This window comes from Cajanus cajan, chromosome 6 (assembly GCF_000230855.2).
Source record: "Cajanus cajan strain Asha chromosome 6, NIPB_CcT2T_4, whole genome shotgun sequence".
In the NCBI taxonomy this organism is placed as follows: domain Eukaryota; kingdom Viridiplantae; phylum Streptophyta; class Magnoliopsida; order Fabales; family Fabaceae; genus Cajanus; species Cajanus cajan.
Window position 1 is genome coordinate 63,559,631 of NC_138522.1, and position 21,248 is coordinate 63,580,878.

Consider the following 21,248-nt stretch of genomic DNA (forward strand, 5'->3'; position numbering starts at 1 on the left):
GCATATTATATATGTACATATTATTTATATTTTTAATTTGTATTAATATACCGTTTAACATGTAATTTTTTTATGTATTTTTTTACAAAATAAAAATAAAAATAATTTTAAATAAGATAGAAAAATTGAAATTTAAAATAAGATATGAATTTATTAAAATTTATAAGTATAAAATATATTTAATAAATATTTTTTAATAAAAATTGAGTCATGCGGTTCAACTAGTGACCCACCAGTTCAACCTTTGACCCACTGACCCAGTACTTTAACCGGTTCGATGACCGGTCCGGTTTTTAAAACTATGCTTACGTCTATTCGTTTCCCTCTCCAAGAAAATCAGAAAAACAAAGAAACCCCTAAGCCCTTCGTCATTCCATGATTCGATAGTTGTTGTAGTTGTCGTCCAGCTTTCTTCCAAAAGGCAAAAATAACTTCCATTATTTAGCACATTTGTTGTAGTGCCATCGAAAATTTGTTTTCTTGTCGTGTGTAATTTTGATTATGTATAATAACGAATGTATAATTTTTGCCTTTAATTTCTGAATGCAATAGCTAGCAAATGTTTTTTTTTTTATTCAAATGAAGAAAATTCTAGAAAATCTTGAGAAAAAAAAGGTTATGCATATCCTATTTACTTATGTGTTTGGAAAGTTACAAGTTGAGTGAAAATATTTTTATGATAATTAAGTAAATATATATTGTAACATCCTGTGTTTTTTATAACAATATTATTAAAGTATTATTTTCTATGGTCATAATTATTATTCTTATTTTTATACAAGGAAAATTAATTATTATATTTATTTATATAATTTAATGGGAGAAGGAAAAACGGACCGCATATGCTAATCTTTTGATATTATGGAAGAATTTTATGAGAGAGGGTTAGACAGAATATGCTAATCTTTTGATATTATGGAAGAATTGAAAGGGAGGAGAAGAAAAGAGTTTTGAGAACAAGTACTCAAATCATTATAAAACTGCATCAATTATTTCATATTGACATAATAAGGTACAGGAAGGGAAATTAGTGTGACTCATGTATAGGATTATAAAAGAGAATGGATAGTGAGAGAAATCCCTAAATTCTTGATGTTCTTTTATTTCTTTTTTGAAACTGAATTTGACAATCCAATTAGATTCTAAAATGAACTGCGAAGTTGTTTATTGTATTATTTAGTGAAATTAATGTTCTTGATAGATAATTGAATTCTATTAAGATTATTGAGATATTATCATTATAGATATTTATTATTTTATCCATTAGTCATTATATTTAGGAGATATCACATCTATTTTAGGAGACTATCATATATTTTATATTAGGAGAGTAAAAGTTATCGGATATTATCATTATGGTTATTTATTATTTTTTCCGTTAGTCATTATATTTAGGAGATATCATATTTTCTATATTAAGAGAGTATCATATCTCAATATTTATAACCGTACGTGACTTGTGATATGTATTTATATTGCTGGTTTGATGAATGAAAGACAACAATTTTCTTGCGATAAATCTTATTCGGGTATAATGTGTGGGTACTTTACAACAAAATGCGAGAGTTGAAAGAAAATATCAACATATTATGAATGTGGCACAGGCACTCAGATTTCAGGATCATTTATCAATGCAATTTTGGAGTGAATGTATGTTAGTGGCATGTTATTTAATTAATCGCATATCGTCCAATGTGCTTTATTATGACACCTTAAAAAAATTATTTGGTAATGCCTCTAAATTTGATAACATGAAAGTTTTTGGTTACTTATGTTATGCGCATCATCAACGTCGTGACGGGGATAAATTTTCTAGTAAAAGTCAAAAGTGTATATTTGTGGGGTACCCCTATGGGAAAAGGGGATGAAAATTGTATGATTTGGAATCTCATGAATACTTTGTCTCTAGAGATGTGAAATTTCATGAATATGAATTTCCATTTTTTGTGTCACCAGACAACATTCTTTCTACTCCTCACATTAATTATGATATTGAGTATGTTGCAAATGATACTAGATGGGACTTGAATGCATCACTTAGAAAGAGGGGTGCATCCATGGCCTTGCAAGGAAAAGACCATCCACAACTCTAAGGAGGGTTGCATGGAGGCTGTAATGGAGCTACTTTGATAGCTGATGAGGGAGTCAGTGTGAGTGGTGTGGATGGTGAGGTAGTGTCCCCACACTGAGTTGATGAGGCTGATGTTGTGGCAATGCAAGAAGAAAATATGGAGACAAAAATGGGAAGGTGGGTGAGAAACAAAATTCCATCGACAAGATATAAGAATTTTGTCACTCATATCATTCAAAAAAAAAGTAAAGTTCTTGGAAAATTCATCTGCTCAACAACATGCCTCAGGTACTCTTTATCCTATTACTCACTTTGTAAATTATGAACAATTTTCTACTAGACATCGAAATTTTGTTGCAACTATGACAACATGGAAAGAACATAAAAATGTTAAGAAAGTCGTAAAAGATTATGGTTGGCACGCTGCAATAGCCAACGAGATACGAGCCTTGGAAGAGAATGAGACATGGGTTTGACTGTACATACCTTCTTGGCAGTGGCGACAATTAAAAAGTGGGAAGTACATCAAATGGATGTGCATAACGCATTTCTCCATGGTGACTTGGTTGAGGAGGTGTACATGAAAGTTCCTCAATTTTAAAAATACTGACCCAAATTTGGTTTGCAGGTTGAAAAAGTCGTTCTACAACTTAAAACAAGGTCCTTGTTATTGATTTGCTAAGTTGGCTATGGTATTGAAGCGCTATGGATTTGTTCAATGCTATTCAGATTACTCACGATTAACATTGCACAGAGAAAAAATATATCTCTATGTATTAATTTGTGTGGATGACTTAATTATTACAGGGAATGATATTTCAACCATGATAATTTTTAAAGCTTACTTAGGTGTCTGCTTTCATATGAAGGACTTGGGAGTCTTAAAAAATATTTTTTGAAGCTGGAAGTAGCCCGTAATCCTGGGGATTTATCTTTGCCAACGAAAATATGCATTGGAAATCACTGAAGATACATGTTTATTAGGTGCCAAGCTTGCAGATTTTCCAATGGAACAACACCATAAGCTAGCATTGGCTTCTGGTACACCACTTGAAGATCCGGAACCCTATCGAAGACTTATTGGACAATTAATTTATTTGTCTATGACTTGACCGAATCTTGCTTTGTACAAATTTTGTCTCAATTTATGCAGCAACCTTGTGAAAAACATTGAGAGGCAGCCTTAAGGGTTATTAGTCATTTTAAAGGGATGTGATTGTATTATGATAGTCAATCAGCATTACATAGAGCACAAAATTCAGTATTTTGTGAAAGAACAAAACATATTAAAGTTGATTGTCATTTTGTTCGTAATGTGGTGACAACCTGTATCATTTGTCCCTCATACGTTCCTATCAAAGTACAACTAGCAAACATCTTTACAGAGGCCTTGGAAAAAACACAATTTGAGTTCTTTCTTCGCAAGTTAGGCATTCGATATCTTCGTGCTCCAACAGGGGATATTGAGATTATTGAGATATTATCATTATAGCTATTTATTGATTTGTTCGTTAGTCATATCTTCTATATTAGGAGAATATTTGTAACCGTGACTTGTGATATATATTTATATTGCTGGTCTGATGAATGAAAGACAACATATTTTCTTGCAGTAAATCTTATTAAAATCCTTTGAAATGTCTCTATGGGTTAGGGTTCCATGAGGAATTTGGATATTGTTAATTGATGTGATTTTATGAAATTAATGTTGTATGATGTGTTCTTGTGTATAAATAATTATTTTTGACCGATTGGATTAGAAAATGGACAATTGTATAATTGATTATAAATGTTTAGGGTGTTTTGTTTGTGCTGCATTTTTTGGAAAAATGCGTTGACATCGAACTTAAGTTCTTGGTGTTGGACTTGCATTCATACTGATGAATGCAAAGCCTAGACAAGATCACACCAAACATAAGGCATATCATGTCGTGCGTGATAATATGAAGTGCTTTCTTTGACTCCTTAACGTCGAGCGTGAATTCCTGGTGCTAGATGCGAGAGAGACTTAGTACTCTATGTGGCTCCTTAATACCAGGCAAAATTATAATTTTCATAATATTTTAATTAATAACTACACCTAAACCCTAAACTAAACCATATTTATAATAAACCCTCTTGATCTTTCTATATATAAGAATCGAATTTGATATCAAATTATTTACACCCTAAACTAATCATTCTTAATCATAAATTATTATATGAAATTCACTTAAATTATAAGAATTGATATGAATAAATAAACATTAAATTATTTTAAAATTAATTAATAGTCTTAAATATAAGTCTCAAATCATTTGTTATGTTATTTCAACAAAATTATTTCAACTTAAGATTTAATACATGTTACTCCAATCCCAAACATAATACTTATGGTTAATTAACAAAAATATTCGTTATGTTAAATATGGAAAAAATTTCCTTTGGACTATATTTTGTGTGTGATAAAAAAAAATCACATAAACAAAGAAAACAAAAAATTAAAAGTGACGATTTTGCTTACGCAAGGAAATGCGTGTTCTGGGCTAAGGGCCCTTCAAACCAAAAAAAGGAGAGAAATAGAATAAAGTTAAAAGACGTGATCAAAAAAATGTTGACGACAACTGGCAAGTGGAGATATGCTATTGATGTTTCTTAAGAAGAGTCTCTCGACAAATAAATTTTAAACTGATTTTTCTTTTGGTTTTGCCAAATATATATAATCTTAAAAATTATTTAATAAAATAATATAAATATTATTGATCAATTCAAAATTTTGTGCTTTGCGATCATTTATATAGCACACGGTATTATGTCACTTTTAACTATTTAAGTAAGGTTTTAGATTCAATTATTGTAAATAAAATAGTGATTGAAAGAAAAAAAAATTCCTTTAAACATTAATGAAGTGTTTCACATCGTGTTATATGTTATTCAAACAAAATTATCTTTACTTTTTTATTTATAAAAATTACGATGACAACAAGATAATTTAAACAATGTTACTCCAATCTTTAAAAAAATAATTATGGTCAATAAAAAAAATTCGTCATGTTAAATATGGAAGAATTTTCCTTCGGAATTCGGATCATATTTTGCTTGTGAAAAAAAAAAAATATAATGTGACGATTGTGCTTACGCAAGGAAATGCGTGTTCTGGGCCAAGGGCCTCTTGACAAACCGAAAAAGAGGACGTAATAAAATAAAGGTTGAATATCAATAAATAAATTGACATATGTAATCATTTTAAACAATATTTGGATATGTTTAAATTTTGTACATAAGAAAATGTGATTAAAGAAAAGATTTCGTGAAAAATAATAAATTAAATTTTTTAATAAAAATTAATCATCAAATCAATCACGAATGAAATATTTGGTAGTACCAAATATCATGTTTAAAAAAAGAAAAAGAAAAAAGTTGATAAGACCCATCGCAGACATAAATATTGAAAAGTAAACTAAGATAGTGTGATACAAATGATCCAGAAGCAGCCAAAATGACACATCACCCAAGTGTGAACACCGTGTATAGTGCAGTTAATACGACATTCCATTATTAATGACTTTTTCAACACTTAATTTTTTTTAATGAAGGGTTTCGTTGCTTATATATAGAGACTTCCCTCAACGTCACATACAATACACATAACAACTGAATATCGATTTCCACCGTAAATTTAATACCAATTGCCAATTTTGAAGACACACGAAAATGATTGAGATGCTTCTGAATCTGCAGCTATTAGCTTCTTTCTTTCTCTTATTCAGCCTTCCCCTCGTTTTCTTCTTCTTCTTCTTCTCCAAGTCCACAGATTTGAAAAAGAAAGAAGAAGCTCATACAACCATCACTCCCCCAAAAGTATACCCACTCATTGGCTCCTACTTAGCCTTCAAAGACAACACCAACCGCCGCATCCAGTGGCTATCCGATCTGGTCAAAATCTCACCCGCCGCCACTATCACCCTCCACCGCCCCTTGGGCAGCCGCCAAGTCGTCACCGGCAACCCCGCCACTGTAGAGCACATTCTCAAGAGCCGTTTCTCCAACTACAAAAAGGGAAACACCTTTATTAACACCCTCTCCGATTTCCTCGGCACTGGAATCTTCAACGCCGACGGCGACACGTGGAAGTTTCAGAGGCAAGTGGCCAGCCACGAGTTCAACACAAAGTCTCTTCGCAAGTTCATTGAACAAGTGGTCGACACCGAGCTCAACGATCGTCTCCTCCCCATCCTCGCTTCAGCGGCAGCAACACAAGACCAAACCCTAGATTTCCAAGACATTCTCCAACGTTTCGCCTTCGACAACATCTGCAAAATCGCGTTCGGCTTCGACGCGGAGTACCTGACGCCGTCAGTTGAACGGAGCAAGTTCGCCGTGGCCTACGAAGAAGCCACGGAGATCAGCAGCAAACGGTTCCGCGAGCCGTTTCCGTTAATTTGGAAAGTGAAGAGGGTGCTTGACGTAGGTTCGGAAAAGCGATTGCGAATGGCAGTGAAGGAAGTGCATGAGTATGCGAAGAACTTAGTGAGAGAAAAGAAAAAGGAGCTGAAGGAGAAGGCCTCGCTTGAATCGGAGGACATGCTTTCGCGGTTCTTGAGTTCGGGGCACTCCGATGAGGACTTCGTGACGGACATAGTTATAAGTTTCATTTTGGCAGGGAAGGACACGACGTCGGCGGCGCTGACGTGGTTTTTCTGGCTGCTAGCTAAGAATCCGCGCGTGGAGAGGGAGCTTGAGAAGGAGATAATGGAGAAATCAGAGGCTCCGGTGTACGATGAAGTGAAACATATGGTTTACACGCACGCGGCGTTGTGCGAGAGCATGAGGTTGTACCCACCGGTGCCGATGGACACGAAGGAAGCAGTGGAGGACGACGTTTTGCCGGATGGGACGGTGGTGAAGAAAGGGACGATGGTGACATATCATGTTTACGCGATGGGGAGAATGGAGAGCATTTGGGGTGATGATTGGGCTGAGTTTAAGCCTGAGAGATGGTTAGAGAAGGATGAAACTGGAAAGTGGAGGTTTGTGGGAAGAGATTCTTTCACTTATCCTGTGTTTCAGGCAGGTCCTAGGATGTGTTTGGGGAAGGAAATGGCTTTCATGCAGATGCAGAGGTTGGTGGCTGGGATTATGAGGCGCTTCAGGGTTGTTCCCGCGTTGGCGCCGGGTGTCGACCCTCACTTCATTTCCTTCTTAAGTTCCCAGATGGAAGGTGGTTTCCCCGTCAAGATCCTCCACAGGGAAACTTCACATTCAAACTAAATCTATCTTGTTTAATTAGTCCATGTCATTTACTTTTCTTTCTTCAAGTTGGATGTTAGACTAGAGCGTTGATCTTGTTTGTATGTTTTTTATTAATTATTTGAAGCTTATAATAAATTACGATTAATGTTAGTTAAATTTATATTTCTTAAAGAAGATGGTGAAGAATAGAGGTAAGCAAGGACATGGATATGGATACCGAATTGTGTACTAATACCTTTTAGTGGAATATAATAATATGGCCTATTGGAGTGGGAACATAATTATGATTCTTCTTTGATCGTGTGGAAAGAATCTCTGCCTGGGACAGGAGTTGAACAAATAAATCTTCATCAGTACTTTTATATAGAGATAGAGAGCGAGTTTCAACAAACTTCTCGATCAATATACATAAGAAGAAAATAAAATAACATGAAAAGTAGAAAAATGAATTGATTGTTTGGTGCAAGTTAACATCAGTATGTGTCTGTGTCTGGAACCTTTTTAAAATCTTTATTAGCTAACTTCTTCCTAGCCACTTATAGTTTAAAGTGACATTTTTATCTTAAAAAACGTTAGTCATATATGTTTATTAATTAAATAGTTGTAAGATTAAAGCTAATCCAAATTGGACCTAATTTTCTTCTTCAAACTTCAGTTAAGGATTCGTTCTGATTGCTTATAATGACTGTCGTTTAATTTAATCTCCGTGAACCGCATGTTTTACAGTTATCACATTTAAATTAAATGTGTCCTCTTGTTATTCAATAGTTTACGTTGTCTGTCACTATTTCAATTTCTTGTTCTGATATCGAAGTCTTTTTTCATTCTACGTTCTGAAAGACCTCAAATCTCAACCTTGTGTGATAGACTACTAGGCTGATAATTCTATCATTCCTCGAGTTTTGGCATGCACTTATTTGTCCAAGTTAGTGAAGTACTATTCCATATATTTATGGAACCCTTTCATGCAATCACCCTTGACAGATCTGTTTTCATTGCACATGCTGACATGTCAATGAAACTATATCAGTCTAGCACCTTTAAAACAATTATATATAAATTTGTAAATCTTGAATCTGACATCCAAGCGGAGTTGACTAAGGATAAGATGTTAAAACTTAAGTTTTATATACACAAAAAAATTATTTCTTTTTAGTTTTTATAAGACTACTGTAATTTTTGTTTTCTATAATGTTTAATCTACAATTTTGACTCTTTAATTTTTAATTAATGTTTAACAGTATAAATAAATGATAACATATATATCCAAATGCAACATATTATTAAAGTTTAAACAACACTTATAAGGTTTTTTTTTTACATAAAGCATTTTAAATAATATAAATAAATTGCTTGTCTGAACAAAACATGATTGTTTATAGTGGTGTGCATTCCCATGCATTATTAATGCATAGAAATAAATTTCTGTTACCAACATCGTACTTTTGAGGATTATCAACTGCAAATCCAAAATTGTTGCAGCCTGAACTTTTTCCTGACCACACTAACGAACCCATAAAGAACACCTCATAAATCTGTGAATGTCATCTTTTTTTAATTCTCATTTGATAATTGAGACAATAATAAATATAGAGAATTATTTTTTGTAGTAAAAACAGTTGAGATGACATTTTTTTTCCCTTTAGGAAGAGATGAAATTGTTAATACCAAAAAAATAAGTAAAACAAACTCCCACATAAGATTCACAAGACAACCAACAATATAAATTATAATAACCTACTACCTGGAAATAAAAAATAAAAAATAACCAAAAAAAATTAAAAACCGGTACAGCATAAACCTAGAAAATATACCCCACGATAACTATAACTGAACAAAAAGTTTACAGTTTTACACAACTCAACCAAAATTAAATCAAGCCTCTTAATACCCATAATTGGTACCATATATGGAGCCATAATCTGCAGATGGCGCGAGGCCAGTATGACCACCAGTGCTAGAGGGTGGAGATGCATAAACCGGAGCATTGGTTGGATAGGCAGAGTAACCTTGGCTAACTGATCCCCCCATAGGATCCTGTACCAAACTTGCAGCTTCAGCCATGAAATTCTGCATCAGTTAGATTGTGGGCATTTCAGATAAACTAAACCAACAAAAAACACCTTTCCAGCAACTGCTACTTTCAATACCATATTCTGTACCTTCCTAGGATATGCTCTAATTAATTGTATGTTTATGTCAATACTATCATTAAAAGAGGAAAAAATATAGCCAGAAGACATGAAAACAGTAATTTCCGGTGTGTTTGAAATTACTGAGCAGTAAGTACATATAGATGTATAAAAGATTAGAGCAACAAATGATTTCAGCATTTGTATAAATTAATTTTTTATGGCTGTAATTGTGTCCAATAAAGCCAGTTGTCTTTATGGACATGGACTAACCAAAAAAGTTCCTGTCTCTAAATGTTTCGGCCAACAGATACCTCTTGATCATTTTTTCCTTACCAAAATTGGTCAATTTTACTGTCTTAGATCCAAAAATCATCACAATTAAAGAGGATTGTAGCAGCTAGTGCTATTGTATGAAGTGGATGAACTGGCAATCATAGACACCATTGGCACCAGAGAAGTGGGGCTACCGGTTTTAAGGATTAGTATGTTTGACAGGATGAAAATATCCACGTAAAAATGATAATCATTCAATTACTCAATTTTATATCAACAGCTTGGATCACGTGGTGCACCATAGACTTTTAACACTTTGCTAACAACCATACAGGTAGCAAGCAGAATACAAGATGTGCCTTCAACTTTAAAATCAAATACCTGAACCAGCTGCTGGGCTGCCTGTATTTGAGAAGAAGTCCCACTTATCTCAACAGTCATCTCCCCTGGCACACCCCTTGTTTCCTGAATTGTAATACTTGCTCCACTAGCACGACGAATGTAGCTAATATTTGTTCCTGATGTTCCTATAACAGCATCTGCATATGAAAGAGGAATTTGCATGTGCTGTGTAACCTACACATTACAGAGGAAAATATGTGAATTAATGATAAAACAAAATTGAAAGTGAATGATAGTCTCTACAAGCATTCTAAAGTTGGGCAACAGACAACACCTTAGTTGCACCAGATTGTTGTGGTTGTGCATTTGATGAATGAATTCCCATAGAAGCATCTCTTGCATAGGCAGGTGGTGGACCTTGATGAAGGTGCTTGTCCATGGGGGGCAACTCAGCAGGTGGGTAATAACTATCATAATGATGTGAAGGTGGCATGTATTGGTGATTTGGTGCAAAAGCAGGTCCTCCACCGCCGCCACCACCAGGAACAGGAAACCCTTGAGGAGGAGGACCCCAATTTTGATGTGGTGGCACATTCTGGTTAACTCTAACATCTGGCATTTGCATCTGAATTTTGGAAGAAGGAAACAAAAAAAAAAAAGCATTACCTAGTGAATTGTAGGAAAAGAAATTTATAATAAAAACACTAAAAATTTGTTGAAATGCATACAATTTTGAAAGGGAAAAATATCCAAGACAATGGAAAGAAACTAGGGTTGTCAAAATGGGTTGGACCGGCTCATTTGGCCCGACTCGACTTAACCCACCAACTTTAATACTGAATTTTCTAACCCAGCCCGGATCACCACAGGTTGGTGGACTAAACAGACTGACCCACCAACCACCTAATTTTTTTTAAAAAAATTAATTTAAAATAAACCCCAATATAAAATAATCTCTAATCTAAAATAAAAATTGTCAAATTAGATATCATGCATACAACATTAAACTTAATTAAAAAAGTGTACAACTTTAAATAATTAAAACAAAAAAAAATCTTGTCTTTGGAGTACTTGTCTATCAATATTAAACTTCATTGGATGCTTAAATAAATAAATCTATAGCAATTTCGTATTATTTAACATCAACCTTATCTTCCCCTACAAAAAAATAATGGTACCTTGTTTAAATAATACATATATAACAATAAATAGTAAATTGGGTCATTGATAAATTGGATTGATGGGAAGTGTAAGTGGATTAGGTGAAAAGTCAGGTCCACTACGAGTTCAGCCCAGGTGGGCCGGGTCGAAAGTGGGTCAGGTTGAGTTTTTGGACCAATTAGGGATTTTATTTTTTTTGCCCCGAGACCCGCCTCATTTTCAAGGTAGCCCGAGTTAACCCACTTTGACAACTTTAAAAGAAACCTTGAAGCCTTTTCTTAATTAATATCTATAACTTTAAAGAGATAAACTAAAAGAAAAGGGGAGTCTTACCTGTGTTTCAAAAACTCCAACTATGCTGCGGTCAACCAAGAACTTGCGTAAATGAACTGCAATAAGTTCAACTGCCTTGTGAACGCCAGCAGATTCCCCTTGTATTTCAACAACACTATCATCTCGCAAAGCAAATACTGGCAGATTTTCTGTTTAAACAGAAATAATACAAGATTCACTCACAACAAAACTTGGTAACAAAGATTGAATGTAACTCGATACAATATACCTAAAAAGACCCAAATAAAAGATCTCTAGAGAAAATTAATTAAAAGGAATTTTATTGATAATTCATTTCCAACACAAGCAATATACCCTAAAAATAATATACAACAGCTGTGAGCAAACCTGATCCAAGAACACGTATAGTGCAACCAGAGCCATCTTGAATGGCTTTTATGGTGGCACCCTGCTTCCCAATCAAGCTTCCTGCTTGTGTATCTGCCACTAGAAGCCTGGTAACAACTGAACGTCCAGTAGCCAAAGTGCTATCCCCAAGGTCACGGTCTACATTGATAACTTGCTTATGGACCCTTAACAAACCATCAACAGCAGGCGGTATGGGGTGATCTGGCTCTTCTTTTGCAGAAACCATTACCTTTCAAAATCATCAAAGAAAAAGAATTCAAAAATACTAAATAAGAGATGATGAAAACTAAAAAGTATCAAAAACAGATTCATTTTCAAATTTTAAAGCTAAAATTAATTGATCCGTCTCAAATTTTAAAAAACATCCTTGTCATACAAATTGTGGTACTAGCAAACAATAACCATCTCATTTTAATTTCATTTTCAATTCCATGGACTCTGTGAATCTCTGTTTCAGTGGATTAGCAACCAACTCCAATTCTAGGCAGCCACACCCAACTCTGTTTTAAATCCTGGATAGCAGCACATCGCAGCCAGCCAGCCCCAGAAAAGCTATAGCAGTATAGCTGCTATTTTGAAATTTTTTATATAGTCTATATCATGTATATACTATTTATATAAAATCTCAAATTACTCAAAATTAATGATATTCGCAATTAACAATAAAAAGTCATAGGTGTCTTAAATAAAACATACAAGTAAATACTAAATACCAATAAAATTCAAATACAAGTTTTCATAAATCATTATCTTCTAAATTCAAGATTGCTTTCATTTTTACTATTGTTACAGTTGTGACTTCATTTTTAGAAATTGAAATCTCAAAAGTAGACCACTAGAAAGCCCTAATGTCTTTTCTTAGAGGGCTTTTTCAGAATCAACAAAGAGAGCCGCTGTGGTGATACAGAAGCTATGACAGCCTCTGCAGTGGGCAGAGACTGCTAAACACCACTAAGCTGTTATAGTGGACTATAGTGCTCTATTTAAAACCCTGACCCAACTAATTAGATGGACAGAATAAGATAAACGTCAGATTTACAAATTTTAATGACATTATCTGCTTACTTCATCTAAAAGTTTCTGCAATTTTTTTTTCTTTCTAATTTTTATCATTTTATTGAGCTTAGGAGTTCTTCAAGGAAGTAGTTTCATGAAGTGTGGCAAGACACCAATCGACCTGAGTTCTGAAGTTACCAGGTACAGTGAAAGCCTCTTGCCATCAAAGTCTGCCCAAACTATTTCGGATTGTTAACAGAGACAACGTTTCAGCACTTGTATATGCTCATTGCTGTTTCCCTGCAACTTGACTTTGGCTCTTCAATTTGAAGCCACTTTGGTCATTCATATTTGCTTGACAACCTGCACATATCCATTTGGTTACCGAGACAAAAGACATCTCTTTTTTCTGTATTTTTTTTTAATTTATTCTTTATTTTGTTTTGCTTGATTTTGCATAGTTTTTGTTTCACTCCCTTGACAACTTGTATTTTTTTTTAATAAAATTACTCCACTATAGTATACATAAATATCTTATACATTTTATTATGACACAATTAATTTTCAGATTAATTATATTTTTGTTTGACCAAGTAGAAGTCTTCTACATTGAATCATCAGGTATTAGGTAATTCCCAGAATATATAGCTCTATTAGTTCTAAGTAACCACGATGGAAGTTAAAATAAACCGAATTGTATTCAAAGAACCAAGGAGATCAAATAAATAAGCATGACAAACAGACAATGATATATATCCAATGTCATCCTTACTGCATAAAATAACAGGGAAATTGAAACTCACTGCTCTTTCTGAGATTCCAGGTGGGCCATCAAGAATTTTAATCCGCGCCTTACTCTCTTCTGTAATTTTTTTTATAAACTCGCCCTTTCGACCAATGATACTGCCAACCTTTTGCACTGGAACCAGCATCCTGAAAACATTCTCTCCAGGCCAACCCGGCCACTTTTTTGTTTCATTGCCTTTAGAATCAATCTCGGTTCCCTGTTTCGGCGGAGAATCAAAATTCTCGGTCACATTGTCAGCTCCATGATCTTCCTCAACATGCTCCTGCTGTGGAAAATCCACGTCCCCGGGAAACCCTCCATCGTCATGTTGACGTCCATCAAAATGATTTTCAGCAAAATTGACATCCTCCACCAAATTGACTTCATCATGATCATCGGATAGGAGGTGGGGAAATCCAGAGCTATCAATCACAGTTCCTACATCATGATCATCACAATGATTTTGAGGAAAACCAGGGTCGTCAGGTACGTATCCTATATCATGTCCATCAAAACCTCCCTCGGCCATCTCGGGTATATTTTCTACAAAAAAAAAAAAAAGTCACTCATTTTAACAACTAATCAACTAAACACTAGCAGCATTTTCGACAGAAATTGAAATTCAGCAAAATAAAAAAAACAAAAAATTGCTTTTCGGATTGGACATGAAAACACAATGCTTAGGACTAGGAAAGTCCCAAAGTTTCAAAATTAAGGAAGAAGAAAAATCAAACTGGTGTGCTCATGAATTAGAACATGCAGAATTATATAAAAGCCCTAGATGAACTGGAAACGAGAAGTGATAGTGGAGTAATACGAAAAATTAGGATTGTTGAGAGTAGTGGATTGAACGAACTTACATGATCGGAGAGAGAACAGAGAAGTGACGCAGCAAGATGGATTTGGAGCCGCGCAGAATTTAGGTTTTGTAAGAATGGGATGAGAGGAGGAATAGGATAAAACAGAACGCAAGGTAACAATTTGTATTTATATTAGATTTTTCCATTCCGAGTCACGTGTTGATATTCAAGTTTGGCGCTTTCGTGTTTTTTTTTTTTTTCTCATTTGGGTTTTTAAATAATTTGAAATCCTAATTTATGTGAAAATAAAAAGTAAAATTGAAACATTATTCGTTATTTTAATTGGTAAGGCAGGGGGAAAACTAAAAATAAGACATTCACGAAATTAAAAACATGAATATAAATAATTTCCCTTCGTATAATACTTTTAAATTTTTATTTTTAAAACAGATAACTTTTTTTCATATTTTTTCTTATAATTATGTCAGTGCAATTTTTAAAATGAAAAAATATAAAAGTTTTTATTTTTTAAAATACTTTTCAAACATAATTTTTGTTTATATTAATCATAAATTTAAATGAAAATAATCAAGGTACCTCGTGATGTTAAAAATATGAGTTGATCTTCCAACAATTGCCCTCGGGTTTTGCAATAGTGAAAGAAAGATACCACGCTAAAGTCCAATTGTAAAGAGCATAGTATATCTTCTATTGGTGTGAAATATTTTTGTCTACCTTAACATTGGAGATAGGTTGATTGTTTATATCATACGGTTAAAAGACAAGTTTATTATTTATCAAGGGGTAGTAAAATGGGTTCGTTATGATATGTTAATTCGCCAATTCACTTTAGTAAAGTGGGATAGATTTGTTTGTTTTAATCTATTAATTTACTTTGATTCATCTTGCCTAATCTACTAAAAATTAAGTTAATAACAGGTTAGGTATATTAATCAGCCTATTTTTATTTTAGTAAAATGTTACTTTATTTTATAAGATGTAATTAAAACAGTACTTTAATCTTTTAAATTTATGTTTTGGTATTATAATATATATATATATATATGTATATATATATATATATAATTATATATGTACACATTAACAAAGTGTAAATAGTTTCATTAATTGTTTAATAATTTTTTATTTTATTTATTGTATCTAAATTAATTATTATTCAATAAATTAAGTTAACTTATTTAATTTTAATTAGCCTCATACACACAAACAAAATAAATATTTCAATCAGCAAGTACACGTATGCTTAAAAGAAACGATAAGCATTCCAAAACGAGTTTTGATTATCTTTCTTTTTATTGTTTTTCTTTTCAGAGTTTTGATTTTCATTACAATATATATAGAATAACCTAAAATGTTATGTATTGATAAAAAAAATTATTAAAAAAATTGATGATTTGAATATTAATTAGCTGAACAATTAATGGGACAAATATTTTTTACATCCGCGTGTGACCCAAAGACAAATGGTGAAAACCGTGCATTCACGTGTCGACTAATGAACTAGCCCCAAACAAATAATCATGAAAAAGGGAATTATATATATATTTTTCTTAACACATCTTTAATCTAAACAAAAATTTACTAAAACTTGCAAAATTACTTTTAGAACTTAAAAATAAAAAGTGCAATTGAGATAATTTTATGAGTTTTAATAAATTTTAATTAATAAAATTATATTAAAATATGAGTGTTAAAAAAATGTGTTTTGTATAACTATTAATGTCCAATGACAAAGGGCAGAGGAAGAACTTCATCAAACAACTACAGAATCAAATCTTTGAAAAGACAAAGTCAAAAGATACAAACAATTCTCCTTCATTATAGATCCTGTGGTCTCTGGGTCTTTGATTTATGGGAGATATGCAGGAAGGTAACACTCGAGAAATAACTCAAAGTCTCGTGGGCATCTTCTAGTTATTTTGTTAACTTTTGATATACTTTTATATATCTCTATTCATTAAATTATACAATCCCTCATGCAATGTGAATAAAATTACGATGATTTTCTCCTCTCACGTAGCTCAATCTTCTTCAGATTATGATATCAAACCCAGTTTTACACAGATCATCGTAGCCTCTTCTATTGGGATGATGTTTGTCGTGGTCTTTCATTTTCGTCTGAAACAAATTAGAGATCGAAAGATCATCCCACGTATAAGATTATCACGCGCAGGCCACGTCCCAAAGCTTGAAAGGTTCTCCCATTACGTAGGTAATAATAAATTCTTTTCAATCGCACGTGCACATGGATCCACAGACGATGATAAGTATATAATATTTCTCATATGGAAAAGTTACTAATGCGGCAATATCAATTAAATTGGCTTACATGAAATATGCTTTATGCAAATGGTATGTTTTAATGATCGAAAAAAGTTCCGAACTATTTAGCATTTTTCTTATGCAAAGTTCTATGATTTTCTGCAGCTAGGCAAATGGGGTTCAAAGATAGAAGAAATTGTCCTCATCTATGTAGATTGGCTTCTGAATACATAAGGAAATACGACGGATTTGAGGACGATATATACGCCTTCTTTGAGAACGAACCAGATGCAGATTCACTTTATGTGAAGCTGGTAGAGGAGTTTGAGAGATGCATTCTTAGTTACTTTGGATTCCATTGGAACTATGGTGATATAATTATGAGTCAGGTATTGGGGGGTTTAGTCATTAATTATAGTCATTTAATAATTAACCTAAGATGGCTTGCGTATACAATATTGGATGAAACTATGCTCTTTTGGCTTTGCAGGTGTTGAACTCGGAAAATGAGCCAAAAAAGAAGCTCAAGCACATAGTTATGGCAGCAACTAGGTGTGTATTATGCTATTGTTCTCTAAGAGCACTATTTAACCATCTTTGAAAACGAGACTGGAATCCTGTGTTATAGAACAGGAACAGGTAAAGGATATATGACATGTGTGGGTTTTTGAGTTGGAAGACTCCAAACATGCATTAAAACCGATATTTTTTTTTTTGTTTCCTTTTCAGTTGATATGATACGATTGTAAACTCTAGGTTTAGGAGAATAAATGCCAAAAAGGGATCAAAAACCTCTCTTCTGATGCATTTGTTCAATTTAGTGTGACGAAATTATATAAAAAGTTTATGATACATAATGAAACAACAATAAGACTTTATTTTCCTTCTCTTATAATGGTGCCGCTATGCAAGGGGTTCCATATCTAGAATTATTTGATAGTTAAATGATTTAAATTTCTCAATATTATTCATTGCACAGGGAACAAAGGTTCGAGAGACTTGCGAAGAATCTGAAGGTGGCTAGAGTATTTAATACATTAGTAGAAGAGATGAAAGCAATGGGAATTGCTACAGGTGATGACTCTCAATGTACAGAGGTGATGGCGCCAGTAGCTCATAGCGATAGGAGCCCAGTGCTCCTCCTAATGGGTGGGGGTATGGGAGCTGGCAAGAGCACTGTGCTCAAGGATATTCTCAAAGAGTATGACCTTGTTTGTTTAGTGTTTTCAAAAACAATTTTATGTTTCTTTTTAAAATTTGTTTCCTACCTGATGACGTTTTAGGAAGTGTTTGTAACATTTCTATTTTTTTTAGAAATTAAAGTGTTTGATTGTTCGGTTCAGAAAACATTTTTTAAAACAAAAGTGAGAAGAGAATTGAACCAACTTTAAGTTTTGATATTGAAGATATTTCACTATGTGATTTTCAGTGTACATTCGTATGTTTAATAGGGTAAGCAAGTCCATAAACATGGCTGCATGGTATGCTTACCTAGAGAAAATGATATCTATATTAATAATTTTTTAAAGAGGAAGTTCATTAATGTTATGTTTTCTTGTTTCAACCATACGCTACCTAGCTTTTAATTTAGAGTCTCACTAGAAATAAAAAGCAATAACCTAATGATGTTTCTTTGTAAATAAAATTTGAACAGACCTTTCTGGGCAGGAGCTGCAGGAAATGCCGTAATCATTGAGGCAGATGCATTCAAAGAATCAGATGTCATCTATAAGGCCCTTAGTTCAAGAGGTCACCATGACATGATTCAAACAGCAGAACTGGTTTTGACTCTTTTCAACTCTAGTCTTTACGATATGTGTCATTTAACAAGGGTTTGCTTGATTAAACTCTTTCAAAAACATTTATTTTTAAGAGAAAAAAAATAGAAGAAAAAAAAAGATAAAATAATTTTTTGTATAATTTAAAATTAGTTTATGATAAATTAGTTTGTAAAAGTTTTATTTTATTAATTTTTTAAATTTGTTAACTCAATTATAAATTAGTTTTTATAGATGAAAAAATTTATTTTGATATTCCTTCTAATTTTTTTTCTTAAAAATGCTTCTAAAACAGATCCTTAGATGCTAATGTTTGCGTAGCATTCAATTCCCCTTTTGTTATGCAATACTGAAAGTATTTGTTCCAAACAGGTGCACCAATCATCCACAGATGCGGCCTCATCCCTCCTTGTAACAGCATTAAACGAGGGACGAGATGTTATTATGGATGGTACACTCTCTTGGGTGCCATTTGTTGTGCAGACAATAACAATGGCAAGGAATGTTCACCGTCGCCGTTACCGCATGGGAGCAGGCTATAGGGTGAAGGATGATGGAACTGTAATTGAAAATTATTGGGAAAGAATTGAAGGCGAAGAACCTGAACAAGATGGAGGCAAAAAGAGAAAACCATATAGGATAGAGCTGGTTGGTGTAGTATGTGATGCTTATCTTGCGGTTGTTAGAGGCATAAGGTCATATGCATATTCAACCTTTCCATTTTACGTTCTTTCCAATCACTACGATTCCAATGAAAATTGATTCCATGCACTTACAGATTAATTAACAACTAAACTTGAATGTGAACAGGAGAGCTATCATGTGCAGAAGAGCAGTGAGAGTACAGTCACAGTTGAAATCCCACAGGAGATTTGCTGAGGCATTTATGACTTACTGTCAACTAGTGGATAATGCACGGCTATACTTCACAAACGCATTGGAAGGCCCTGCCAAGGTACACATTTCCCTCCTTATTTTTTTGTATGTGCAAATGTTTGATGAAAGTGATACTCAATAATAAAACTTGAATCACACCGTAGCAATTTATTGTCATGACTCCTGACTAATAGATTAAATACAAGTAATAATAACTTATATTTTTTAATAAGGTTGGTCAATATTTAAATTTTAACATTAGAAATTTACAATAATTTATGCAAATTACTCAATGGACCTAGATTTTTAATTAGTCTGTTGAAACTATCTTGTACCAAAGATTATACGCACTAAATTGAAACTGACGCAGATTAATAAATATTGATTTCAGCGCACGAATAATTTCATTAATATTGTTTTTATGGCTGCTAATTTTGGTGTGCATTCAATATCTACTACTGACCTCATGACTGGGGTAAAGTTGATAGGATGGAAAGATAGAGACAAGACACTGCTTGTTGATCCAGATGAATTCGACTGTTTGAAGAGGCTTGCCAAGTTGAATGAAAATGCAAACTCCATTTATGAACTTTACAAGCATCCCAACCCAGCTTGTGAAGCTGGATCCGTATGGAAAGACATTGTATTATCTCCTTCAAGGTTGAACATCCAACAGGAGCTCAAGTATTCAATCCAAAAAATCGAAAGCGTGAAATATAACTTCACCGTGGAGAACAGATGAAATACTTCAACCTTCGGCTTTCAGTTGAGGATCCTGAGAGGAACAACCTAGAATAGGCAAGGAAAGCAAGTTGCTAAAATTGGTAACCGAGAAGACTTGGTTTTTTTGTAACGTTAATTACTTACATGTATAACCAAACCACATTTATAGTCTTAATCTTACAGGAAATTGAGAACACAGACATTTCCTAAGATGCAGTTAGTATATATCCGAACACAACTTAATATAAAAAAGGGTTAACCAAAAACCCTTTTGAGAGAAAGTCCTTTATACTTGTGAATGAAGATTCTTCCTGCGGTAAATATATCCATCAAATTTTCACAGGCAAACCTAATCCAAACATCGTCAGCCCATTGAACCATTTTGACATTCTTACTCGAGGTTCATTCCTCTAAACTCTCAAGTGAAAGACTACGCATGTCCCTATTTTTAACTTGACAGCATTTTTATTTTATTGTTGCTTTAGCTTTCCCCAGATTACTTGTCTAATTTCCCTTGAAATTATATATATTATTTGGAGAAATAATGGAGAATAGTCGGCTGCGAAACACTGAATGACTGAAATGCTTGTAACATGTATACTATGGTGCCCATTATATATACTGTTGTACCTGCAAAGGTAGAGTTTATCTTCTTTTTTTTTGGGGTAAAGAATAGAGAAATATTAGGAATATATTTTTTAATATATAACTTTTTAACACATCTTTTTAAATTTGTTGAAATTTATGAAAACATAAAAGTTAGTTGATTTTACACCTAATTTAATGATTTTTTATCCTTTTCTATGAATTTAAAAAAATTCTAACCATTATGAAAAATATATTAAAGGAGTGTATTACGTGACCCGCAAAAGAATCACGATTAAGGTCATACTTGTCTTTTGCTTATTGTCTATTGATATAAAAAATTTTAAGTGATATAAAAAATCATAAAATAAAAGTTTAAAATAAATAATATCAATATTAATACGAAGACATGTGTAACTTTCTGATAATACAATATAAATTTTATGTTGATACTAAAATGCAAGTTAAAATTCTAAAGTTTTTTACGATGAAAAAAATAGTTGA

The 21,248-nt window shown here is 33.2% G+C and overlaps 3 protein-coding genes across 4 annotated transcripts; 2 read left to right on the top strand and 1 right to left on the bottom strand.

Annotated features, from left to right (window-relative positions):
• Positions 1-5,675: 5,675 nt before the first annotated feature.
• LOC109809976 (cytochrome P450 94A1) lies at positions 5,676-7,584 on the top strand. The gene has a single exon (XM_020373406.3). The coding sequence runs from the start codon at positions 5,765-5,767 to the stop codon at positions 7,319-7,321; it is 1,557 nt and encodes a 518-aa protein (XP_020228995.2). The 5' UTR covers positions 5,676-5,764; the 3' UTR covers positions 7,322-7,584.
• A 1,338-nt stretch (positions 7,585-8,922) lies between these two features.
• LOC109809350 (flowering locus K homology domain) lies at positions 8,923-14,699 on the bottom strand. The gene is made up of 7 exons (XM_020372630.2): positions 14,560-14,699; positions 13,716-14,242; positions 11,896-12,145; positions 11,548-11,696; positions 10,388-10,678; positions 10,093-10,287; positions 8,923-9,373 (listed from the first exon to the last, which is right to left on the bottom strand). Exons 2-7 carry the CDS (start codon positions 14,226-14,228, stop codon positions 9,188-9,190), a joined length of 1,584 nt encoding a protein of 527 aa, XP_020228219.2. The 5' UTR covers positions 14,229-14,242; positions 14,560-14,699; the 3' UTR covers positions 8,923-9,187.
• Positions 14,700-16,255: 1,556 nt separating this feature from the next.
• On the top strand, positions 16,256-20,355 carry LOC109806948 (calmodulin calcium-dependent NAD kinase). Of its 2 annotated transcripts, XM_029273640.2 has the most exons (9): positions 16,256-16,390; positions 16,556-16,732; positions 16,948-17,171; positions 17,273-17,334; positions 17,762-17,983; positions 18,437-18,563; positions 18,933-19,255; positions 19,371-19,515; positions 19,918-20,355. In XM_029273640.2, the coding sequence occupies exons 1-9, from the start codon at positions 16,372-16,374 to the stop codon at positions 20,176-20,178; spliced, it is 1,560 nt and encodes a 519-aa protein (XP_029129473.1). In that variant the 5' UTR covers positions 16,256-16,371; the 3' UTR covers positions 20,179-20,355. The 2 variants fall into 2 exon arrangements, with proteins under 2 accessions (XP_029129473.1, XP_020225068.1); XM_020369479.3 differs by lacking the exon at positions 16,256-16,390 and having other exon boundaries at positions 16,398-16,732.
• Positions 20,356-21,248: the final 893 nt, after the last annotated feature.

Bases quoted from the DNA above. Each gene is read 5' to 3' on its own strand.
- LOC109806948 (XM_020369479.3), top strand. From the start codon at position 16,519: ATGATTTTCTCCTCTCACGTAGCTCAATCTTCTTCAGATTATGATATC. The intron at 16,733-16,947 runs GTAATAATAAAT...GATTTTCTGCAG, and splicing joins AAGGTTCTCCCATTACGTAG to CTAGGCAAATGGGGTTCAAA. The intron at 19,516-19,917 runs GTACACATTTCC...ACTGGGGTAAAG, and splicing joins CATTGGAAGGCCCTGCCAAG to TTGATAGGATGGAAAGATAG.
- LOC109809976 (XM_020373406.3), top strand. From the start codon at position 5,765: ATGATTGAGATGCTTCTGAATCTGCAGCTATTAGCTTCTTTCTTTCTC.
- LOC109809350 (XM_020372630.2), bottom strand. From the start codon at position 14,228: ATGGCCGAGGGAGGTTTTGATGGACATGATATAGGATACGTACCTGAC. The intron at 12,146-13,715 runs GTGAGTTTCAAT...TGATTTTGAAAG, and splicing joins CTGGAATCTCAGAAAGAGCA to GTAATGGTTTCTGCAAAAGA. The intron at 9,374-10,092 runs GTATTTGATTTT...TAACTGATGCAG, and splicing joins CAGCCCAGCAGCTGGTTCAG to AATTTCATGGCTGAAGCTGC.